This window comes from Microtus pennsylvanicus, chromosome 6 (genome assembly GCF_037038515.1).
Source record: "Microtus pennsylvanicus isolate mMicPen1 chromosome 6, mMicPen1.hap1, whole genome shotgun sequence".
NCBI classification, from domain to species: domain Eukaryota; kingdom Metazoa; phylum Chordata; class Mammalia; order Rodentia; family Cricetidae; genus Microtus; species Microtus pennsylvanicus.
In genome coordinates, this window is record NC_134584.1 from 73,951,789 (window position 1) to 73,978,222 (window position 26,434).

Here is a 26,434-nt window from a genome sequence, read left to right on the forward strand (position 1 = left end):
AATGCAGACAAACGTTGCAAAGTACACACACACACACACACATCTTTACCCTGCCTATGAATTAAGGATTGTTCTTACTCCAGTGTAAACCATACTTTTGTTAAGGGCTAGGAAACAGTTCAGTGGTTAAAGCACTTGCTAGGCATTAGAAAGATCTCAGAATCTTTGTGAATTCCCAGCAGGGGAAGCCATTTCCTGGAATGCTAGCCTTTGGGGAGTGGAGACATGGAATACCCCCAAGCAAGCTACTGGATAGCTAGTTTAGCTGAATCCTCAAGCTCTGGGTTCAGTGAAAGACCCTGCAACAGTAAATAATCAGACAGAATCCGGAAGACAGCTGACACCATTTTCTGTCTTTATATACATTTATTCACACACATTGTTAAGAACAGCTGACTCCATTTTTCTTTTTAGTTTTACAATGTTAGACTTTGAGCATTTCCTGAAATAAATGTCATTTTTTGACTGGTTTTCCCTCAATAATCTTGTGAATTACACACTGTAACTTGTTTCTGTTTTTCTATAAATTGACTGACCATAAAATGTATAAAATGTTTGTGGTATATTAACTGTCTCACCATAACCCCATAACATGTACCTGTCCCAAAGTCACAAAAATACCTGGTTGGAAGATTCATCCCAGCCCTCTGGCATCCATATATACAAAGAGTCTGGAATGTTTGGTGGCAAAGTTCCAAGCCCCCTCCCCTGGGAGTTGCTGCAGTCAAGAATCCACCTGCAAGAAAGCCTGGCAAACAGGGAACCCTCCCCAGGGAGGGTCAAGATCACTCCCATAGGCTATTTAAACTCTCCCCTCCAGAGAATGAACACATGGTTTCTCTACTTTGCCTTTTCCCTCTCCATGTTTTCTGGAGGGCCACCCAGGTGCTCTGGCATCATTAAAGCAGGCCTTTATCTAATTCGTTTTGATTTGGTCTGATTGGCAGAGAGTTTGTCAGGCTGGAAAAACAATAACTGCAAAATTCCACTTTCAATCACTTGCTTGATTGCTTTGAGGCTCCTTTACTTGGTTGATTTCTGTTGCATTCTACTAGAAGAGACTAAAAATATGGCCTAGTCATAAACAAATTTTTCGAAGCAAATCTGTTTTAGCTCCTGGTTTTTGACAGCACAACATGTGTACAAGCATATACACCACACACACACACAAACACAGATACGTCAACTTAACACAAGCTGGAATCCTTGGAAGAGGGAACCTCAATTAAGAAAATGTTCCCATCAGATTCATCTACAAGCAAACCTTGAGTCGTTTTCCTGATTAATGACTGATGTCAGTGTGGTGCTATCCCTAGGCCTGTGGTCTTAGTATAATAATAAAACAAGTTGGGTTAGTAAGCCAGTAAGCACAATTCCTCCACAGCATCTTCTTTTCTGCCTCCAGGTTCCCTGCCCTGCTTGGGTTCCAACCATGGCTGCTTCCCTGATGGACTTTGATGTAAAACTGAAGGATAAAATAAACCCTTTCCTCCCCAGATTGATTTCAGTCATGGTGTTTTATCAAAGCAACAGAAAGTCACAAAGACACACACACACACACACACACACACAAAGAGAGAGAGAGAGAGAGAGAGAGAGAGAGAGAGAGATTTTTTCATTAAAAAAGAAAGAAAAGATACTTCTGCTAGAAAATTTCATCTAGAAGAAAGGTATGTGTGTGTGTGTGTGTGTGTGTGTGTGTGTGTGTGTGTGTGTATGTGTAGGAATTGGGGTGGGGTGGAAGTAGATGGGTTTAGGTCCTTCCACATCTTTCAGCTTCCCGGGTCAGTAATTTATGCATTTCTTAATTTCTGCACCTGTAAAAGGAAAGCATCATCACTTACCTCTTTGTAATATTTTGCCCGAAAAGATTCAGAATGAAAGATGCCAGGGTGTACGTGATAGCCACTATTTTACTTATGAAAAGAAAACACTTGCATGTGGGGACATGAATCCCAGAAGGGGAAGAGGAGGCAGAAAACACTAGAACTGGGCTCTTGTGAATCTCAAATATTTGAACATGTGGTTTTGAAATAACAATCTTTGTCTTGCCTTCAAGGTTCAGAGACTTTTCTAAATGGACCCATTAAATATAAGCAAAGCACACACAGTATCAAATATTTTGCATAATTTTCCAATCTCTTCAGTTTTAGCCAATACACCTCCTACTATGAATAAATTTATCATCTGGAGCCAGAGCAGCAGGGAGCAGCTACATAAGGACAAAATCAGCATCATAATATATGCTCTTGGAAGGGTTCTGCATGCTCCACATTTTTTAGCCTTAGAAAGAACAAAGGGCTCAGGGGCTGCAGTAGCACAGAGAGAGGAGGAGCAGGAACCAGGATTCCTAGCATCATAATCAGGTTTTCATGGTGAGAAGTAACAGTGTTCTAAGTTTCTCAATATGGTGGATTAAACACCCCCTCAATGACTAAAAGAAACCAATGTCAAAGACTGGGACAGAATATCAGGTTCTGTGGCACAGGTCCTCATCCTAAACCTGTGTTTGTGTGGCTACTGGTGTTTTAAGACATTTTTTTTTGTCACTAAGTCTGTCAGGAGGGTAGGATGGTGTTCCTCTTTGCCCCTCTGCACTCATTGACTACCCAGCCTTAACTTGTTCTGTGCACTTAAGACCTGACCTTCCTAGAGCAAATGAACCAGGTTTCTTTGCCTTCCATTTCTGGTTAAGTGTGCAAAATAAGAAGCACCAATAGGATCTCAGAACCAGTATCCCTGCTTTGGCTCAGGGTGTGATTGCTTCCTTCATGTGCTGGTACTGCAGCACCCATTCGATGGGCCTGTAACCTCCTCTGCACAATTTCCCTACTTCTATCTTCTGCTTTGGTTCTCCTTAAGCTCTTGCCACTCTTTAGTATACATTGTAGTATACCTGTCAACACCTAACCTCACAGGGACCCTTGGAGACTAAAAAGTATGGCATACTTTTCGGTCCATATAAGTATTTGCTGACCTTCAAAGGGAGGACACTAGAGGAAAAAAGTCAAGAATGTTCATATCATTTATAAGCATTAGGATGGTAGTTTCTATGGAAACCTTGTACCTCCATTTTTCATACAAAATACAATGATTAGTATATTTTCAATCTCTGCAGCCTGGATCTACAGGTAATCTAATATCAGAGTTGTGAATGGGGATTCATTCCTGACAACTAAGCAGTGAATGGGTGACCTTCAGTACAGAATCTGTAAGATGGATTCAGAACTAGAAAGCTGTTGCCTTTCCTGATATGCCAGAACTGTGGTGAGCTCAATGAATATAAAAGGAAAAAAAAAGACCAGGTTGGCCAGGGGGCGCTGATAGCAGCAACCAGTGTCTACTTTCCAGGACAACCCACACCTAGAGGAGAAGTATGTAGGGAGATGTGTAGAGGGAGAAGACTTCAATGGTCAGACCAAAGCTATATGTCACCTGTGACATACATCACTGTCTGTCAATTCTAGACTTTCTGAAATTGCTTACAATGCACTTCCTGTTTACTTGGGTAATAGTATGGTGTAGGAGGTCCTTCTGTATTTGTGATGCTTTCATTGGTGAAATAAAGAAACTGCCTTGACCTTTTGATAGGGCAGAAAGTAGATAGGTGGGGAGAACAAAACTGAATTCTGGGAGGAAGAAGGCAGTGTGGCAGATGCCATGAAACTCCTGCCTGAGACTGATGCTGGTTAGAATCTTTCCCGGTAAGCCATGACCTCGTGGTGTTACACAGATTGGTAGAAATGGGCTAGATCAGGATGTGAGAGTTGGCCAAGAAGAGGCTAGATATAATGGGCCAGGCAGTAATTTAATTAATACAATTTCTGTGTAGTTATTATAGGTGTAAGCTAGCCGGGCAGTGGGACACAGCCTGTTCCCTTCTATAACAATAGTATAACCTTCTGGAGTCTTTGATGGAGTTGAAGAATAGTTATAGTTGTCCTTAGTTATAATAAAGGTAGATATAAATATTGTAACTATAATTTCTGCTTGATAACTGTTTTCTTATATGTAATTTTACTATGTTAAAGTTAAAACCTTCCTTTTTATTTAAACAGAAAAGGGGTAATGGTGTGGGAAGTCCTTCTGTATATGTGTTGCTTCTATTGGTTAAAGAAGAAAGCTGTTTTGGCCAGTGGCTTAGCAGAATAGAGCAGTGTGGGAAATCCAAGCACACAGAGGAGGAAAGGAAAAGTTGGAGACACCATGTGGCCTCCACTGTAGGAGACAGATGCTAGAACCTTGCTGGTAGGCCACAACCTCATGGTGATGCACAGATTAATAGAGATAAGTTAATTTAAGATATAAAAGCAAACTAGCAATATGCTCAAGTGATTGGCCAAGCAGTGATGTCAAGGGGTAGGCTCATTCTTCTGGCATAGGTCAATGGTCAGCCACTCCCAAAATTTCTGTGTCACTTTTACCCAAGCACATCCCATAGTTCAGACAGACTGTAAGCGGAAGGTTATGTGGCTGGGTGTCCCAATCCGTCCACTGGTGTAACCTATGATCACAGGAGATGGCCAGTTCAGGCTATGTTTTGGGTCATCCTTGTAGATTCCTGGGAGTTTCACTTGAATGAGGTTTCTACCTGACCCTGAAATGACCGGATTTCCAGTCCCCACCCCATTATACCTAATCTCTCATGTTCCCATTCCCACCCATACCCCCTGTCCATCTGCAAAATCTCTTCTATTTCCTCTTCTAAGGGAGATCCAGGTATTCCCTTGAGCATCCCTTGTTACCTAGTCTCTCTGTGGATTGTGACATGGTTATTCTTTACTTTACACCTAATATCCACTTAAAAGTGCCTATATACCATATATGACTTTCTGGATCACCACATTCAGGATGATTTATTCTAGTTTCAGCCATTTGTCTTCAAATTTCATGATGTCATTGTTTTTAACATGAGTAATACTCCATTGTGGAAATGTACCACATTTTCTTTATCCATTTTTCAGTTGAGGGAAATCTAGATTTTTTTTTCCAGGTTCAGAGTACTACAAATAAAACCACTATGAACATAATTGAGCCAGTGCTCTTATGGCATGATTGAGGATCACTGGAGTATATGCCCAATAGTAGCACAACTGGACACTGTGGTAGATCAATTCCCAATTTTCTGAGAAGTGCCATATTGATTTCCAAAGCAGATGTACAAGTACTCTTACCAGCAATGAAGAATATTCCCCTTATTCATCCTCTCCAGCATGAGCTGTCACTTGTGTTTTTGATATCAGTATTCTGAAATAAGTAAGGTGGAATCTCAGAGTCCTTTTGATTTGCATTAACCTGATGGCTACAGATGTTGAATGTTTCCTTATTTCTCAACTATTTGAGCTTCTTCTGTTGAAAAATCTTTGTTCAGATCTATACCCCATTTTTATCGGATTATTTGGGTTTGTTGATGTCTAGTTTCCTGAGTTCTTTATATATTCTGGAAAATAGCCTTCTTTGGGATGAAGAGATGGTGAAGATCTTCTCCTATTCTATGGGTTGACGTACTGACAGTGAGTATCCTTTGCTTTATAGAAACTTTCCAGTTTCATCGGGTCCCTCCCATTTATTGTCGATGTTAATGTCTGCCCTATTCAAACATTACCTCCTGTTCTATGTGTGTTCAAGGATATTCCCCACCTTCTCTTCTATCAAGTTCAGTGTCTCTGGATTTATATTGAAGTCTATGAACCACTTGGACTTGAGTTTTGTGCAAGGTGATAGATTAATATCTATTTGCATTATTCTACACGTCAACAGCCCATTATACCACCACCATTTGTTAATGATTCTTTCTTTTGTCCATTGTCTAATTTTGACTTCTTTGTTGAAAATCAGGTGTCCATAGGTGTGTGTATTTAAGTCTGGATCTTTCATTCCATTTCATTAATCTACCTATTAGAAAAGTAAATGAATCAAAACTACCTCTCAGGAGCAAATCAAAATACTGGAAAGTAATGGTTAGAATATTAAAGATTTAAATCAGTATACTACTTTGTGTTCCAAACAATGATGTTGTGCCTTCAGAAATGATTTCCAAATAGTTCCTCATTTCTTGCAATCACCTGGACATATACATACACACACACACACACACACACACACACACACACACACACACACACATATATTTTTTTAAATACCCACATTCATGGGTTACTCCCACAAACTCCTCACACACTGGATAAGGTGTCTGGATAGGCATTTTGGTATATAGCAATCTTATGCCCAATCAAATTTGTGAATAATACACAGGGCAGAGAGAATGTTTATAAGTAACAACAGTAACATAGCTTCAAAGTGTTAGTTCATTTCCCTTGTATTTCTGGCTCCCTTGCAGTTTATAGCTAAGGAAGCCTTGAGACTAAGTTCTGTCAAAAAGATCTAAAAGGAATTGAGGTATCTCAATGAAGAACTGTCTGGATTGTATTGGCCTATATGAATTACTAAGGGTTTTTTTTGTTTTTGTTTTTTTTTGTTTGTTTGTTTTTTCCCGAGACAGGGTTTCTCTGTGGTTTTGGAGCCTGTCCTGGAACTACTAATTTTCTTAATTGAGATGGAAAGACCCATCTTGAATGCAGTAGACCCCATTTCATGTACTGGGTGAAAAGGAGAAAAAACATAAGAACCATACATTCTCTCTGCTTTTGACTGTGGATATATCTAACTGTATCAAGTTCCTGGCACCTTGTTTTCTCCATTTATAGACTGTGACCTGTGAGCCAAAGAAATATTTTCTCTTATAGTTGCTTTGGTCAGGCTAATTTTTTTTTTAAACAAGAGCAACAGAAACAAAACAGAATAGCCAACTTCTAGATACCTCCCACTAGGGCATGTTTCAGTTAGACTTGTAATCCTCTCATTTTCATTCCTTGTTTAAGTTCTCCTCTCTTGATATCAGATTTCTATACAAGTCCATCTTCATCTTCATCACTTAATAAGCCCTCCTGCCATGTGACATACAGATGGTACTGCCAATATCATTAATAAATCCATTCATGGGGCAGACGCTATAGCTTAAACTTAAAATGAAGAGCTATGACTTCAGTGTGGATAAAGCTTAATGTTATTTATTCTAGGAAACAACAAAAGAAAACCCAGCCAGTATCGTCTGTACTTAGCTAAAAAGAATACTAATTACTTTTACTAAAAGCACACTAAGTGTCTTTGGCATTAGCCATCACTTTAATAGCCTCCAAAATTTCATAAAAATCAGCTTAGATGTTCACTGCTGAGGCACCCGTGAGTTCCAAGAAGTTAGGCAAAGTGCTCAAGTACTCAAATCAGAAACTACCACAGCTGAGTTCTTATTCACCCTTGCTGTTAGCAAGCGCTTGCCTAACTCACCTACACAGTAGGAACCAGAAGAAGCAGGAAGTGTGTGTGTGTGTGTGTGTGTGTGTGTGTGTGTGTGCGCGCGTGCACGCGCGCGCGTATGGTAAAAAGGAGGTTGAGTCTGACAGGCACATTACAGAAAGATGGATAAGAATTGCAAGATTCCATAGGTTAACTAAGGAAGGAAGTACATTCCAGGAAGAAAATAGTACTGAGATATGAAACCTCAAAGAGTGGCTTTTGATAGGCAATAGCACTCTAGTTCTGAATTGCAGAGACTGTTCATACACAGAAAAGAGAATGGGGCCAAAGTAACTAACTACATAATGGAACTATATCTCCGGGTGAGCCATTCTACACTGTAAAGAACTGAGTTCCCAGGATGAAGACAGGGTGTTAAAACCTGAGCATTTCCTAATGAAACCCAAAGAAACCAGAGACTGGTTGCATTCATTATGCTTCTGTGGAGTAGGCCTTCTTATCCCTGTTTATCAGATGGAGAAACTGAGACACATGAGATTAAGAGTCTTTGTGGCCATTCAGCAAAGTTTTGTGATCAATCTGGTTTTGCTCTGAATTAAGAAATCCACCTCTTTGCAGGGCCCTGGTAATGTGTCCAGGAGGCATTTGCAGGGATAAACAGTAACACCGACTCTGAGTAGCCACTTCCCCCAATTCCTGTGCTCCTCACCTCACACTTCTCCACAACTGGCTGCTGTCCACACTCAGAGCTGTTGCCTGCCACGATGCCAGCCCGCAGGTTCTCACTGTCACCTGTTCCCTCTTCCATGGAGTAGGTCTTGGAGTGGTTCCCACGGCGTTGAGCAGGGCCCTGACCCTGGGCCAGGCTGAGCTGCCTGCGCAGTGAACGGTTTTCCTCCTCCACCTCTCGGACACGAACCTCCAGGCTCTCCCGCTCCCGCTGACTTGAGGCAGTGTACCTGGGACTGTGGGCTTGGGACTCCAGGGGAGACAGAGACACGGGCTTCCCATCTAGCGGAGGAGAGACCAAGGAAGCATCAGCTTAGCAAACTTACCTCCAGGAACCCCAGCATTACCTCCCCAGGCTCTTGACACAATCCTACTGCTTAGCAGGAAAGCAGATGGACTGTGAATGATAATTCAGTACATATTAAAATGGGAAAACAGTGAGAACAGGATGGTGTATTACGGTAATAAAAATAAGACTGATTAGAGAAAGACACTCTTAATACTGTTCCTACTTAAACACAATGCCTTCTCCTCCATAAGACATATTTGAAAATGAACATTCTTAACAAGAAGTCACATAACATGTATGAATAAGGAGGAATGGAAAGTCTGAGATGTGGGAGCTTGAGAATGTAGAAGAGCTCAAAAGGAAAAAGAGGGAATAAAGTGAAGTTCTTAAGTGAACACCTAAAGTCATCTTCCAAACCCTGTTTTGAAAGCATCACTTCCCGAGGAAAGCCTCCTCTGCCTGTATAAAGCTACTTATAAGTATATGATCTCAAGGCTGACTGATTGGGTTTCTGTTTTAATTTTTACAATTCAAAAAAACCACCACTTTTCAAAGGCAATTAGCATATATCTATATATGTGTGTGTACTCACATATATATGTGTGTGTGCTAATATATATATACTGATATACATATATATATATATATACCAATGCATGCTGACTATTAGTAATTCCAGAGACACAAGGCTGCCACTCCTTTTTGTTTGATCCAGCCTAAGTGCAGCTGTCTCAGTGGCTTCCATCTCCCTAACTGGCTAAAACGCACTTCTGTTTGTCCACAACCCAAGTTGTCTTGCTTGCAGCCTAGTCCAGGCTGAGATTCCAAACTGTACCATCAAGGTATGAATCACACAGACTATGTGTTTCACCTGTGCTGCCGTGCTGCATGGGATTTGTCTCTGTCAAGGACATTTGATGTCCTTACAGATAACTGCTATTTTATTTAACCCAGAGTCACTTTAGGGTTAGCTGTACACGCTCCCAAGCCTATCAGTGCAAGAAGTAAGGCTTACAGAATTGCACTGCCATGAATTACAAATCAAAGGTTCAGGCAGAATCTGCAGAGGGCATAAAATCACAGACGGATGAGAAGTGCACTAAAACTGGGCTAGTTAATTACAAGCCCCTGTATCGGAGTGAATAAATGCAGGCAGATATTAAAGAATATATACAACTTTAATGATTAAATAAACTTACAGAACAGAGGTTCCCGCGTAGCACAGGAGGTAGGAAAGAAAGGGCGGAGCCGCCTCTGCACACCTGATTTATCTGTACGCATTCGCCCAAGGCAAACCCGCCCCCTAAAGGGGCTGGCTTAACCCTACAAGCCCCCTCCCCAGCTTTTCACATCAGCCTCCATGTTTGGGTCCACCAAGAGAATTAAACAGTACAGGACAGGACTATGTTCAATGAAGAGAATGTTTGCCTGACAAGTGTGAGGCCTTAGCCTCCTTAGATGCACCTGACCTTGGTGAATACCTGTGTCCCAGCACTTAGGAGGGTCGAAAGGTCAAGGTAATCCTCAGATACACAGAGTTTGAGCTCCCATCTTTAAGGGGCAGGGGTGAGAGATGGGTAGAAGTGAATGTGGACCTTGGAGAAGGGTAGATAAAGATGAACATCTTGCTGGTAAGAGAAGGCAGACTCCCAAGGTATGCAGAGAATAATAACAGGGGTTTCTTGCACACTCTTTCCTAAACACACAGTGCCTTAATTATCGGAGCACAAGGTAGTCACTATGCCTGTATAGACAAGGAGACTGACACTATTAAAATTCACAGCAGGAAGGAAATAAACTCTCCTTGATGTCACACCTGGCTATGACCCCACACAAGGGGCTGAGTTAAAGGTCTCTGGGCTATTTCTTTCATGAAAGAATTAGGAACACAGCAAGCTTTGAGGACCCAAGGTCCTGAGGAACTCTAGAAACTTATCAACAGGACCTAGCAGTTTACTTCAATGCTCTATCTTCTAATCCCTTCTGTGAAACAAAAATATAAATGGTGGCATAGCAACAAGGTTGGAGGCTTGAGGTCTAACAACAAAAGGGCTATGCCTCCTCCTAAAAGGCACCTGCCAGATGGGATTCCTATAACCCCTATCTCAAAGAGGGTAATATAGAGTTGCAGACAGAATTTAACCTGTTAATAACAGCAGATGTTCTGGGCACAGGACTGCAATGTATAAGCAGGTAGCCACAAGCTTTGGCTTCCTATGACATAATTTTCACACAGGACATCTCCCATCATTTTGCACCTGGCCTTTACTATGCCAAGGTTCACACATAGGAAAACATAGAAGGCAGGTCCAGTACCAGGTTCCTTTCCTATCCTCTTGCTCCTTTCCTCACAGCCCACAAGCCTGTTTATGAAAATTGCAAGCTTTAATGACGTGCTTATAGAAAATCACATTCCTGTTGAATCCGTTTCCAGCCTGTTCTGGGCCATATTTGGTTTTAATTAGTTCTCAAGCATTTGCAGAAGTTTTCTTGCTTTTCAGGACTCTACAAATTTGTCACCTATAAATACATAGAAAAAAATGACACCTAAAAGGACAAAAAATCATATTGTGCCAGAGCCTGGAATAGAAAATGTGCCAATAGTGGACATGAGTGTCCTTTCTAGTCTGTTTTGAAGCCACGTCACATTGCCCAAGGCCCTGACCTTTCCAACAAGTTTCTTCTTTTGAAAAAGGGGGAAGCTGGGTGTGGGGTCTCACACCTTTAATTCCAGCACATATATGGCAGATCTCCAATAGTTTGAGACCAGCCTGGTCTACATAGCGAGTAATAGAATGGCCAAATATACATACTAAGAAACAAGAAAGAAACAACAAAAAAGAAAGGGAAGGAAGGAAGGAAGGAAGGAAGGAAGGAAGGAAGGAAGGAAGGAAGGGGAGGAAAAGACAAAAAAAGGGAAATGCAGACTCCCTCTAAGCTCTGGCTTCCTGTGCAGAGAAACCCTGCAGTAACCTGGCTGTGTAATCCTGTCACTGAGCAACTAGATGTGAGGGCTAGGAGGCACCATTGCTTTGCCATGTTGACAGTCTGCTCCCTTTTATTTGGATTATTTTATTTGTTCCTGATGTGCTGGTTCCTAACTTTGTTCTGTGGGCTTCACCAACAACCTTTAGTGGGAGGTAATAAGAGTAAAGAGCAAGTCGTAGCCTTGTAGTCATAGCCTCTTGCAGTATGTCTTATGGGTCAGATTCTATAATTAACCCTCCCAGGATTAGATTCCATGGTCTAACTAAACTGCGATCACTCCATGTTTTCTTAAGCTATCAGTTGTAAAGACCCAGCAATTACTCCTGCCATCACACAAGTACAAAGTCTTGTCCTAACACCTTTGGCTGGTATACAGCTGCCACATATGCAACTCCTTCTCTACCTAAAGAAGTCAGTGTACACCATGCTCAACAGGATGAGTCTACAGATTACAGACCTGCTGTGTCCATGAAGTATAGCTTTTTTTTTTGCAAGTTTCTAATTGCCTAGTCTCAAGTTCGTTCACATATATTTGTAGGAAACTAATACCTGCCTGTATACTTTGATGGTCAGTTTTACATGTCAAATTAACTGGGTCATGAGGTTCCTAGACATTTGGTGTTTCAATGGTTGCATTTTTTTTTAAGATGGCATGTGCATTTGTATCAGTCTAATGAGTAAAGAAGAACTCCTTCTCTAGGGTGCATGAGCCTCATCCAAACAGTAAAAGAGTGTGGGGACTGGATGGAGCAGAAAAGTCAACTATTTCTCTGAGGAACAGAAGTCCTTCTTCCCTGACCACTATTGTACCTGTACTTCAGATTTCTCCTGCTTACACACTCAACAGAAGGAACTAAAGCACTTGTACTGTCAGGTCTCTAGGCTGCTGGCATGTGGGCTAGACTGATCGCTCCCTCTACTTGACCACAGGCCTCCAGACTGCAATGGCCGCTATGTAGGCACTCTCATGTATGTGTGTCAGTGAAAATACCCATACATGGTTATGCTTCTCTGGAGGCCCTTGACTGATAAAATGACCATAATGATCTACAGTCCAACCATGGAGGACACTGTCTGATACCAGTTTCTTTAGCTGCACTTAACAGGGCTGTGAAGAAGAGATAGAGGGAAGAGTTTGTAACCACTAGAGATAAAATATTTAAAAATCTATGAAAAATACAAACCTAATAAATCTCAAACAACCAGTTATTTAATGAGAGACTATAATAGTTCATGTTAAAGTAAGAGGGAGAGAGAACCAAGGCCACTAGAAAAAAATCAAAGGAAGTGGAAGAACAATGGGAATTAAGAATAACTAAGCTTAAATTATGACCTTCTATTTACTACTGAACAGACTTAAGCAAAGTACTGGATTTTTCTGTAACTCAATGTGTCCATATGTAAATGCTGAGACAGAACTGTGGCTATGTGTACTTATTAACCAGCACTGAGACTCAGCTGAGATTATGTAATGTTTTTCTTCATTCTTCCTCCAGCCCCATCCTTAACCCTAACTTTGTTCTCTGTTACAGTCTATTTATGAATCCAGTGCTTCTTTCTATGATAAAGTATATGTACATGTGTTAATCTAGTTCAGCCCACTATGAGTTAGAAATGTCAACCAAGACATTATTCAAAACCTCAGTTGATAACTGCTTTCTCCTCCCTCCATAAATTCTGAACAAGCAAGAACTTTATCATTGGATTTGAAAATCTTTGAATCCACTCGAGATGAGTGCTCTGAATAAAGAAGTAAAACATCTAAGATTCACAACAAAGCAATCTTTGTGTGGTGTTATGACAGGGATTAGAGACCTGTTGTCCACAATGTCCTAAATGATAATCAATTTGTATGTGTTGACTATCCTGCAATCTTGATCGATGGCTTTCATGTCACTTGGTATAGGATCAGTCACTCACTTATAAATGGACACAGTTGCAATATTCATTTCCAGATTGAGCCAGACTTGGTTGTGCCTTTGGCTCTTCTAGTCAGACCTTAAATATAGGTACCAAAATCTTGCACTCAGAGCCATACTTAAACAAAGCTGTACTCCTGGCATGGTACTAACCTTCATATGTCAAGATGTCAAATGGATGTGGCTATGTCCTAGAAGAATCTGATTTAGAAACAATAAGACGGAACTCAGATTTGGAGATCTTTTGTGTGCAAGGTCCCTTAAGTCTTTGTACTAAAACATCACTGGGCTTCTTGGTTAATTCCCTGCCTCCAGTATATCCTCATTCTCATTATTCTCACAACTTCCCATACAGATCTTATGAATTAATGTCCTTCAACCTCATTTCTATCATATTGGTAGTTTGAAAATGTGCAGAAGTCCATTACGTCAAGGTCAAGAATGATTCTCCTGCAAGCATGAGGCTCCTCAACGGCCACATAGAAGTCACCTATAGCCAGACAGGAAGCCCACTGCGGCTTGCTGGACAATTGGCATAGCAGAAAAATGGTGAGTTCCAGGTGGAATGAAAAGAGACTCTATCTGAAAGGAATAGGTAAAGAATGATAAAGCAGGATGCCTAACATCCTCTTCTGGCTTACTCATATGCACACACAGACACACAAATATACAAATTATACACATTCATATATCACAAAGTGTAGCTACCAACTACCTGGTATATACACAGGCCTTAATCAGATGAGTAAGTTAAAAGCCTCTTGAGTTAAGGCCTCTAGTTCTCAGCACAGAAAGCAGCCCTGCATGAGATTTTTACATGTAAGCAAAGAGGAGAAAGACTGTCCTGTGCATCATGACAGACCCTCCGGCTCAGGTACAAAGAAAGCATTATCCCCTTCAGAGCAGTGTGGCTCTCACCAGGGTGCTGTCCCCTGCCTTTACTTCTACTACCCTCTTAAAGCAGCTTGTGTCACGTGAGCAGCAACGCCCATTTTCGGATTGTGGTATTGAATGAGAATGCCCTCCACAGGCTTAGATGTTTGAATACTTGGTTTCCAGTTGATGACACTCTTTAGGTAGCATAGCATTGGTGGAAGATGTATGTCACTGGGGGCAATCTTTGAGGTTTCTATAGGACCCTCACCTCTTATTCTCTAAGGGTCAAGAAGAAATTTCCTAGCAGAATGTTTTCCCAGAAGATAGTGGCCTTCCCTTCTCCCACCCGGGAGATTCTGAGCACAAGGTCGCTTAGCTTAGCCTAGCCAGCCACCTGGTACAGGCTGATAAAGACGGTCTAACTCAGGAACAGTGGCCTTGCTCTAAGAAAAGGAGAAAGTTGACTTAGAAGGATGGGAAGGAGCAAAAGTCCTTGTACCTGTTACTGAAGCAGCTTCAAAGAGTCTCTTTGTAGCCTTTAAAAGCTTACCCCAGGATGTACAACTCCTCTCTACCTCACTACAATGGGGATGGAGATGATTTCCAAACATGTTTGTATTATGATGATTAAACCTTGCTTATTACAATCTGGACCTCTCTGGTGGTCTCTCTCAGGGGGGTCGTAATTTGGGCACAACAGTTTTAAACTCATGGCATTCTCAGTTTTCATTCTCTGACTGTGGTTTGTATTTAGCACCAGCTTCTTGTACCTGCAACCACGTCTTCCCTACACCATCAATAATCCTGGAATCACAAACCCAAATAAACTCTTTCCTATACAAGATGCTTGGTCATGGTGTTTTATCATAGCAACAGAAGAGTAGCTAAGATAATGCTGTTTTAGCTCCTCAAAGTTTATGGGCCATTTGGTTCCCCTAATGTTTCTCCTGTCTCAACTAGGGTTGTCTATGAAGTAGGTCCAGTGGCCAGGCTGCTCCCCTTCCCTCTGTGACATTCACTGGCCTAAGTTACACTGAATTTCTGCATGTTTCTACTTCCACATAACGCAGGCAATGTTCATGAAGCATCATGTCATTAAAACACACACACACACACACACACACACACACACACAAAATGCCCTCCTTGAAATATAGAAATTTCACACACTCTTTCATTATCACTTCAAAATGCAAAACAGATAAAACGTTGAAAACAAAGTCATTTTAGAAAAGTTTAAAAAGCTGAAGCTGATCTTGAAAGCTTCACTTAAAAAGAAGCATGCTCCCCAAACACTCTATGAAAGCTGAGTATATTAATATGTCATCAGTTTTTGCACTTGTAGGCAGTGTGTGCACCAGGGCGAGTTTCAGGTACACTTTTAGCTACACCATGGTTTGAAATCATAGAAGCTTCTGGAAGCACAGCAACACATGTGCACTGAGAAAGCGAAGGGAAACAAAAGCAGGCAAGGACTGTCTGACTGTTGTGGGTAAACAGAGAATGCTTCACCCAAAGATTTTCCTGAAGTGATTTTCTGGAAGGTATCTTCGGCAAAGGGAAGGGGTGGGGGCACCAAGCATGAGTTCCAACAAAGGCATCAGCGATCTTCTGGCAAAGGAAGAACGACAATAAAAAAGACTTTGTAAGCTTTGAAAAAGAATCTACCACCACTATGCCAGAAGGAAGGAGGTATGGACTCCACTCTCCTTGATCTGCAGCATGATCTCTCTTCTCTCCCCCATGGAACTATTCTCAAGAACTTTCTCTTAAAGAACTTCATTAAAGGGAGATAACAGACACTTTTAGTAACAATCTCCTAGATCTATACCTAGGGTTTTGGCTTGAACTATGTCCTTATGATCAATAATCACAGGGTTTTTTGTTATGTATTTCTAATTCAATGATATAAAACTTTGCAATTTTTTTTTGGCCAAATATCCCAAAGCTCAGTATGGTGGAAGCAGTTGTTCTTCCATCTACTGTGTTTATAGCAGGGCAGATAAACCTGCTTCTAACTACAGAAAATTCTTTTGATGGCTAAGAAAATAAGAATTAACCGAAGAGATGTGTGAGGAGCAATCAAATTGCAACCAAACAAGGCAAAAGACCTCTGTCTACAGTCAATTCATCTCCTTGGCAGTTGAGTCTTGTCTCCAATGTAACCATAAGACAGTTTAGCAAACAGCATTGGTGGGGAAAGAGAAAAGAAACCACAACTACACTATCACCTGAAATTCTGAGAACTGATCAGTAAAAAACACAACAAATTAATATTCCACTCCTTTTGGTTTCTCTCTGATTCTACTTACTCGTTAATACCAATTTCTTTTAACACAGCTTCAAGGACATCACTTATTTTAGCAGAGGATATACTGATTGCAGGTAAAGAAGCAGCTTTTCACTGTGCCCAGCTTATTGGGTCATCGTCTATACGAGTGTAGCAATTGGACACAATCTTCTGTGTTCTTAGATCATGGGAAACACAACATGCTTTCCTATCTCTGCAAAGTGAGCTCCAAGGCTCACCAAGTCATCACTGTGACTCTTGATTATAAAAGACATGCAGAGAAATATTCTAGGGTTTCTAGTTTCTCCACCCCCTCAACCTGCTGCTGCCCTTTTTGTTGAGATATATTCAAGGTAAAAGGCTTTATAAGTGTTTCCCCACTGATCTAACTTTTAAAAAATCTAATATGATAAATGTATAATTTTCTATGAAATATTCAGTCCTTATACAATCTAATACTGTTTCTAAGAGTCACAAGTCACATGTGCTAGAAGCATTATATTTTACAGTAAAATGTTTTGCAAAACATTCTGATGAGGTGGAATGTATCTGTGTTTGTGTGTACACATGTGTTTTTTGTAGCTTAAATATAAAACCAAATCAGTTGGCCACATGGGACGATTCTTGAACAAGGTTTTAAATTTTTCTTTTAATAATCAAACTCAGGGTGTGGAACAATATGCTGTATCCAGTTTATTAAGCTCTGCTTGACATGAAGTTTAAATTGCCATCCTTGGTGGATATATTCAGTACTCAAAAATTATTGGAATGATTTCTTTTAAAAGAGAGTATGGGCAACAACATCCAATTCCTATCATAGATGAAAAAAGAGCTGAATGGCAAGTAACAGACAGACAAAGCTCTGACACCATCCATTCCTACTTCTAAAGTGTGGCAGTCCAGCAAAATCCAGACCTTCAGTGAAGAGATAAGAACTGCTACAAAGAAGAGTCCAAAAGGGTTATAACTATAGACTAAGAACACTCACTGCTCTTGCAGATGACACTCATGTCCAGGGGCCCACAAACACCTATGATTCTAGCTGCAGATGATCTAATCCCCTTCTGACCTTTGGAGCTCTTGTGCTCACTTGGACATACAGATACAGCCACATACACACAATATAAATAAGATCTATATTTGAAAAGGGTTCAATGGTAGGCTAAGGATATAGCTCAGTTGGTAGATGGATTGATGAATGCCAGAAGCCTGGGTTCTATTCTCAGTACCATATAATCTGGGTTTTGTGGTACACACTTTTAATTCTACCACTTTGGTGGTGAAGACACGTCATCCCTGGCTATCCAGTGAGATTGGGGAAGATTTCAGTTGCTATTCAATGGTGCCATATGAGACTAAACTGCTGTGCTTTCTCTCGCGTGATGGGAATGAGAAAACAGCCCACTCAGACTTTGGTATCCTTCTCTCAGATGAAGATCACAAATGCCATGGACAGCTTGGGACTGAAAGACTCAATCTGAAGAAAAAAAGGATCAAGAGGCATTAGTGTTCTTCCCGATTTATGTCAGTGAGAGTCAGTTTCCATACATTTTCTTTGTGTAGGCATGTATGTATGTATGGTATGTGCATGCATAAGCACCTGTGTACATTTGAGTGTTCAAATGTGAGTTTACTCTGAGCATCTACATTGATTGTGCTCTATCATATATATAGAGGCAGCATCTTTTTGCTGAACCCAAAGCTCACTGGTGATCTAATGTAGCTAGCCAACATGTTCAAGGATTCCGTGCTCCCCCACAAAGCTGGGATTACAATCAGGCTGCCATATTTAAGCTGTATTTATTTATGTGGATGCTGGAGATCTAACCTAAAGCACTCACACTTGTGCTGTAAGAGTTTTCTGCACTGAGCCATCTCCCTAACCTATTTCCACTTACTTTCTGTAAATGAGCAATCAATCAAATGGGTGATCAGACCCCATCAGCAAACCTTATAGTATTGCTGAGGGATGACTTGAACCATATTCTCAAGGCCCTCTGATAGTTCTTACCTCTTCTCCACTTAACTGACTTTGACACAGATCACAACAAGTACTTCACTTAACCTGAGAATATCAACTTGCATGTAGGCCACCTTCACCATTCAGTATTCATCAGGGAGCTAAACTCAGTAGACACTGAAAAGAAGGGTTTGGATTATCAGGAAGAGCTTGATATCAAAGACAGATACGGATCCATTTGTATTTGATTAATGTTAGTGATGACTGCAGAGTTACCCCATGGCACCGTGGGAGATTGCCACAAACACAGTGCTTTTCTACATTTCAAACAAAAACCAAAGCAATCCTTTTTGTGAATGTAGACAATTTTTTCATACTATCCAGCTGCTATAAATTGCCATATGACCTAAAAGAATGTTATCATGCTTAGTTTCATTATAAATTAAAAACAGAATAAAGCTTGCCTGGCCAGCCCTTGCCTAGAAATAACAGCTCACTTTTCTTGTGCCCTCTTTCCCCACTGTCACCTTAACTAACATCAGTGCTAGAAAGCAATTAGTGAAAGTTACATTGTTAGAGAAATACAGGAAGGGGACCTCTATCAGTTACTTTCTCCACAAATCCAAATGAGCAATTTCAAGGAAATCAGAAATGAAGGACAGGTTTTTACTAGGGTAGACTAGGAAAGAAGGCAGCAGGAGATATTTACCAGGAGTTCAGCTTAACAAAATGTCATTGTTTCAGAAGAGCACTTCAACATCTTGCACAGGTGCTCAAGGTGCTTTTTTCTCTATTCCTCTCAGTTCTCAATCTCAAAATATCTTTGCCTTCACCTGGACTAATCCTGGCACTCACCTCTCCAACAGCTCACCTGCACTGTTCTTCCCAGGGATTCCGGGACAGCCCACACCTGTTTGGTCAGCTTTAGCTTCTGATCTTCTCTCACTGTCTCTCCTTAAGTCTAAACTCATACAGTACATGAATCATATTTTACCTTGCAGTCCATCATTGGAGATCAGCAAAACTGATAGCTCCACTCTTTTAAATTTCTTATCCAAAGGGGGCTATAGAATCACTTTCTCAGGCCTAAATGCCTACCTCTCAGGTCATTTACTTGGGATTAACTATTACCCCAATCCAAAAAGCTATTACCCTAAACAGAAAAAAAGCTAATTCAGTCCCTTGTAGTTCCATCCACATAAGAAGAGGTTTCATTGTTCCTAGGAATAGCTGGCTTCCTATATTCCCGGACCCCCTCTTTTTGTCTCCTGGCCCGCCCCTTATATGAGGCAGCTTTCAGCTCTTTGCATGAGCCTCCTGCTCGATCCCATTACTCAACCCTTCCAGAGACTCCAACAAGCCCTTATCCAGGCCCCAGTTCTTCATTCCCAGATTTAACTCGTCCTTTCTCCCTCTATGTAACAGAGAAGGAGAGATATGCCCTTGGGGTCCTAGGGCATCAGCTGGGACCTTCCTTTGCACCTGTAGCGTACCTGTCAAAGGAGCTGGACCTCACCACTCAGGGCTGGGCACCCTGCACACGTGCTTTAGTGGCTGCTGACCTTCTGATTTGTGAGTCAAAGAAACTAACTTTTGGGTTGCCCACCACTGTCTTCTCCCACCACAATCTGTCCCACCTCGTAACTTACAAAGGCTTACAAACCTTACCCCCTTCCTGAGTTCTTTCCCTCCAGGAGGCACTAGTAGGAGATGCCACAGTCATTTTCCAATGCTGCCCACCCTTTAATATCTCATTCTCCTACCTCTCAATCTAACATTAATTATTCCCCATCTCACTCCTACATAGAGAACTTAGAGGATCTATTGCCCCCACCCCTTACATATACAGAAGGGCAAACTATCCCAGGCAAAATTGTACGTGGTACACAGATGGCAGCTCCTTTTTATATGAAGGGACCCATAGAGCAGACTAAGCCATAGTATCAGATACTGGCATAGTGGAAGCACAGGCACTCCCTGCCCACGTCACTAATTAGCAGGCTGAGTTAATAGCCCTTACCCATGCCTTACAGTTAGCAAATGGACAATCTTTAAATGTTACGGAGATTCCAAATATGCCTTTCATATCCTCCTGTACAATGCAGCTATCTGGAAGGAGCGTGGGCTATTTACGATAAAAGGAGAATCCATAACTAAATCAACTGACATAATGGACCTGTTAAAATCCTCCCATCTCCTCTAAACTATAGGAATTATTCACGGTTGGTCTCATCAGACTGACAGTTCCATTATTTCCCAGGGAAATAACCGAGCTGACCAAGCACCTAGAACAGGAGCATTCCAGAGCCCAAACCTACCTCAATCACCTCAGGGGATTCATACACTACAGCCTATGTTCTCACCGACACCTCCTGACACCCAACAAATTCTGTCCTACCTACATCAGCTCTTTCATCCTAATAGCAAAGCTCTGTTTCATTTTGTCAAGGCTCACCTTCAACCCAGCCCTGAGGACTTAAGAGTTCTTAAAAGCTATTACTGCCTCTTGTAAAATCTGTCAAAAGTCAGATCCGAAGACCAAATATTGTAGCTTCCCTTTTCCCACCCACCAGGCCAGGGGCTCTCTTCCAGGAACTGACTGGCAGCTGGATTTTACTCATATGCCCATGGTCAGAAGAGTTAAATAGCTCCTGGTTTTGGTGGACACCATGTCTGGGTGAACTGAAGTGTTTCCCACCACTAATAAGAGGGCCCAGACAGTTCCCGATGTTCTTCTCTCAGAAATCAACTCCCGGTTTGGAATCCCAATCTGTCTTGGATAATGGCCCAGAGTTTACTTCCCAGATTTCTCAAACTTTGTCTAAGGCTCTTAACATTCCCTGGCATTTTCATATCCCATACCACCCTCAGTCTTCAGGGAAGGTAGAACAAACGAACTGTTCCTTTAAAAATGATCTTGTTAAGATGTTCTTGTTAAGATGTCACAGGAGCTTCACCTAACTGGGTAAAACTTTGCATCTGGCCCTTCTAAGGCTTAGGGTTCTCCCCAAAGCCCCCTTTTCATCTCACCCTTTGAACTCATGTATGGGCAGCCAGTTTTAACCCCCGGCCTCTCACCTAAAACCTCCCCCCTTCCTAATCACCTGTTTACTCTGCTGTTATCCTATCTAAACTCCCTATTATGGGATTTTACCAACTACTCATTACCTCAACCATGAGTTAATTAATGCCCACTGCCGATTAAAATACAGAATCAGGTACTCTTCTCTTCCCCAGACCAACACCCTCACCCTTTTCCCCTGAATGGCAGGGCCCCTTTAAAGTAATTCTTGTAACTCCCACAGCTGCCAAGCTCAATTGGAGTCACCTGTCCCATCTTAAACCTTTTATTCTTCAAGCTCAAGATACTCCCTCATATACAGTAACTCAAACAGGGCCCTGTTCCCTTAAGTTCTAGAGGGCACCAAGATCAGCCACTCTTTCTCCAGATCCAAAAAAAATAAAAGTCTCATCCTTACTCAACTCTCCTGTGCAAAAAATTCCATATACTCTCCCCTCTTCCTCTTTCTCCTATACACTTTACACTTCTCCCTATCTCCAATGTCATGCTTAAATTTCCAGTTAACCACTCAGCTGTTATTACAAGGACCATCATTAAACATAGAACTAGAATTAAAAGGGCTGTCAAAAACCAAGGTGGAAAAAAAAAAACAAGAACAAATTTGCAGCCACAAACTCCAAAAACACTCACAAAACAGACTTTAACATAACAGGTTTATCACTGACTACAACAGTGTTTCCTGGATGTTAAGGTAACACCATGATGCTAAAGGAAAACATCAAGATTTACTTCAGGTAAAACATTAAAGGGTCTAATAATTATCCTTTTCAATAATTTTCCCCTTCTTCCACCCATCTTCCATTCTAACACTATATCATCGTAATCAAAAGCTTTTAATATGTCTAAAATTTAATTCTTTTCAAACACTTTTTCATAAGCTCCAGGGAGTCAACAGTGTAACATGAAGGGGGCCTGCTTGTTGGGGGTTTCTGTTCTGCCTGGTACCCCCAGCTGTTTAGACCCAAAGAAAATCATACAGAGATCTCTATGAGTTATAAAGCTGATTGGCCTATTAGGTCAGGCTACTTATTAGCTCTTGTAGCTTATATTAACCCATTATTCTGATCTGTGTTAGCCATGTGGCTCAGTACCGTTTTCAGTGGGGCAGATCACATCCTGCTGCTTCAGTGATCTGGGCAGTAGTGGGAGGAATCAGCTTCATCCTTCCCAGAATTCTCCTGTTCTCCTTGCATCATTTCTACTTCATGTTTGGTTTTCCCACCTATTCTTCCTGCCTGGCCAAGCAGCGTTTATTTAAAACATGTTTCACAGAATACATACAATTCTCCCGCACCACAATTGGACCTACCTAAATGGACCAGGCTCACCCAGCCCAGAATAAGTATCATTTAATTCTTCCTTTATCATTCCTGATCTCGGGAACCCCTGGGAAATTCCCTCCTCCCTTCCTCTCTTCCTCCCTCCCAAAGAACCCCCCTCTATCTTCCATCTTGGTACTCTCCTCCCTTAATTACCAGAATCTAAATTTTTTTCCAGCCTTTCCAGCATCTTGTCAGGTACAAGCTGCCAGCTAGCCAGTTCCACAGAGCCAAGAATAACAACAGTAATCAGCTACCCCAGGACATGGTCAAGCATGGCAACTCCCCAACGCCCAAAAAATCAGCAACGATGCCCACAAAGTAAGCGTGAAGCAGTCAGGACAGACCTTATGACGCCCCATTCCCAACCATTAAGACCCATAAACCCCCAAATTTTTATAATAAACAAAAGGGTGGAATGTAATTATTCAGCCACAAATAAGGATGCACTTCCGGGTCTAGAGCCATGTTGTGCAGAAGGCCCTGGGGCGTGGAGGTGCATGAATGTTAAAAGGGCCCCGTGTGACCCACTTCAGTACATGCATGGTTCTATCCACATATGATTCAGCTAAACCCTTGCGGGCATGCGTGAGCCTGTCATCTGCATATGATGTAGTCATGCCAACCCCCTGGGTGCATGCACTAGGCAGCTTTTTAAAAGCTGGATGCACCATTTTTCACTCTCTCTCTGCACACCAATTCCCCAGGCCTGTAATGCCCCCTCTAATAAACTCCTAAGTGGATTTGTTTTGTGTTCCGTGTTTCCTTCTCACTTGTGCCAGATAATTTCACTAAAAAATTGTTTTAAAAAAGATTTTATTATTTTATTATTGTTAGTTATGTGTGTCTGTGTGGTTGTATGTATACATTATTGCAGTTCACAAGATAGTTCTAGATCCCATGGTGCTGACGTTACAGTTGGTTGTGATCCATGCAAGAGCAGTGGATGCTCCTAACCACTGAAGCACCACCCATCCCTAAAACTCTTGGCTTGACTTCACTGTGAAGCAAAACTAGGACTGTTTTGGGGGGAAGTAGAAACCTTGAAAGATACCCAGGACCAAAGTGAAGCCTTTGGTAGTAGAGCCTGCAATGCTGGATCCTAATTCGTGGTCCCAAAGGGAAGAGTCATGGTAGAGCAGGTGCCCAATGACTCCGAACCAGTGCCAGGATCATAAAGGTATACACAGCAGGATGGGTTATGGCTCAAGAGTTTCTAGACCTTCAGGAATTGCTACATAATCCCGTGCACACCAAAATCCCATCTTCAGAAAGACATGGTTTTGGGGGTCCCCATATATGCAAGGTGTGAGCTACGTCCCGGAAAATGGAATGGATGTGGGGAAATAGATCTATGTCATTTACAAGCTGTTTTTCCCTTTTAACTTGGCGAATTAACAGTGACCTTTCAACACCAGCTCAAGAATCCTGCCTAGGACACTTAACCTGCCTAAGTAGAGCTGGTCTTACATTCCTCTCATGTCCCTAGATGTCCACTGTCTTATGCTATATAGGTAATGGAAGGGGGAAATGCCTGCCTGGTCAGCCCTTTGCCTAGAAATGACTCTCTTCTTTTATACACCAAGACTGTATGTGTAACCTGCTTCACATTGTGACTCAATAAAGGTCAGCTGAATTCCTGTTAGGGTGTTCACTGTACTGGTAAAAAGTATTTTCTGATAATGACATCACTATGATACTTGTTGTAACACTGCACTGAATTCCTCTCTTCATACCCATCAGAAATATATATTAAAATATTAGTTCTTTCTCCAGATTACACCTAAATTCTCTAGATGACACCTAAATTGCTGCTCTAACTTCAGTTCTGACCACATCACTCCTGCTCAGACGTTTGCAATGGCCACCTAACCACTCACCTACCTAACTCAATCTCTTTCCCACAGCTCCCATCAAACATAAAGCCAGACCCAAGGACTTCACAATGTCTCACAAACAGTTATCTGGCCTAAGCTATCTATCTGACTTTAATGCTGTATGTTTTGGCCTCTCTGCCTGCCACACCGGCTTTCTGGATGTTTCCTAGCAATGTTTCCCTGAGAGTGTGGTGCGGCAGAATTGTCTGTATTCTGTCAATCATGTTTTAAATAAATGCTGATTGGCCAGGCAGGAAATATAGGTGGAAAAACAAGACAGGAAATAGAAATGATGTAATGAGAACAGGAAAATTCTGGGAAGGAGGAAGTTGATTCCTCCCACTCCTGCCTAGACCACCGAAGCAGCAGGATGTGATCGGCCCCACTGAAAAAAGGTACTGAGCCACATGGCTAACATAGATCAGAAAAATGGGTTAATCAAGATGTGAGAGTTAGCCAGTGAGAGGCTAGAGCTAATAGGCCAAACAGCTTTATAATTTATGGAGACCTATGTGTGATTTTCTTTGGGGCTAAACAGTTGTGGGGTACTGGGCGGGACAGAAAACACAAACAAGCAGGCTGGGTCCGATCATGTTACAAGAGTGATGGCTCTGATCCTTTTGGAAAGAATCTGTTTCAACGCCACTCCTTAGAGAAGCACTCTGAAGCCCTGGGTCTCTCCCTCCAACTCTGGCACATCTCCTACGGTAAAACATCACAAGGCTCTCTCCAAAATTAATGCTTGTGGTGATATTTTGTTTGTTTCTGACAAATAAAGCATGCCTGGAGATCAGAGGGTGGACCTACCCACTAGTTAACCATAGAGACCAGGCAGTGGTGGTACACACCTTTAATCCCTACATTTGGGTGGATGAAGCAGAAAGTTTGAAGCTCAAATTCAACAGCGACAGGGTTTCTGTAGACCTGATTGATCCACCATGCTACCGCCACGGCTTAGAGAAAACCAGATAGACCCGAATATCACAATCAGGAATGTATAGAAGTAATTGCTGAACCTGACACTTACTACAACCAGGTTGAAGTGAGGTTGGGTGTTCCACTTCTTTTACCTCCCATCCACTTTGCCTAGATGAATCTAACATAGGCCAGCTCATTGCTGAAGTTCTGAGGCAGGTTGTAGTGTCCATATATTAAAGAGAAAGAAACAGAAGCCTGCTGAACTTGAGTAACTTGCCATGTGTAAGCTCTTTCTATAGTTCATGTCACATTCTGCCTCTAAACAGCATTTAGCAGAAAATAAAGGTTGCATTTTCCAGTAACAAGGTGGAAACAACTCACTACACATACAAGAAAGATCTGAAAAAGGATAGTTACACTAAGAATCAGAAAAGTGAAGAAATTTCTATAAAATCATGACGACTAAGAGCTTTAAATGAGCGCCTCTCTAAACTCCACCCAGGTTCATCAACAGCAACATAGTGGACAGAGATAGCCCACTATGCTATGATATACCCCAGATGGATAGCATTGTTGCAGAAGAGTGGAAAATGAAGGCAAAAGGATGCCTGGACCTGACATCAGGACCACACCATCCAAGGCACCCTGTGAACTTTTAATAGTAAGCTGTGGGAGTTGGGGAAAAGCAGCTGCAGGGTGAGGAGGAGGCCATTGCTTCTAGAGCTGTAAGCAATGCTGCTCCTGCAAATAGAGCTGAATCTCCACTGTCCCTTGAGCCTCTAACCCAGGAGGATGGTCAGGGGCAGGATACTAAAGAGCTGCCAGACTCAGGCCAGGCAGGATAAGTGAATAGGGAAAATCAGCATCTAG

The 26,434-nt window shown here is 41.7% G+C and overlaps 1 protein-coding gene across 7 annotated transcripts in view; it reads right to left on the reverse strand.

The window, feature by feature from the left end:
• Nucleotides 1–26,434, reverse strand: part of Large1 (LARGE xylosyl- and glucuronyltransferase 1) — a 464,139-nt gene that overhangs the window by 213,689 nt on the left and 224,016 nt on the right. For all 7 annotated transcript variants that reach the window (XM_075976475.1, XM_075976470.1, XM_075976476.1 and 4 more), the window contains one exon: nucleotides 8,027–8,328. In XM_075976475.1, coding sequence (XP_075832590.1) covers nucleotides 8,027–8,328 — 302 coding nt within the window. The remainder of the gene's footprint in view (nucleotides 1–8,026; nucleotides 8,329–26,434) is intronic.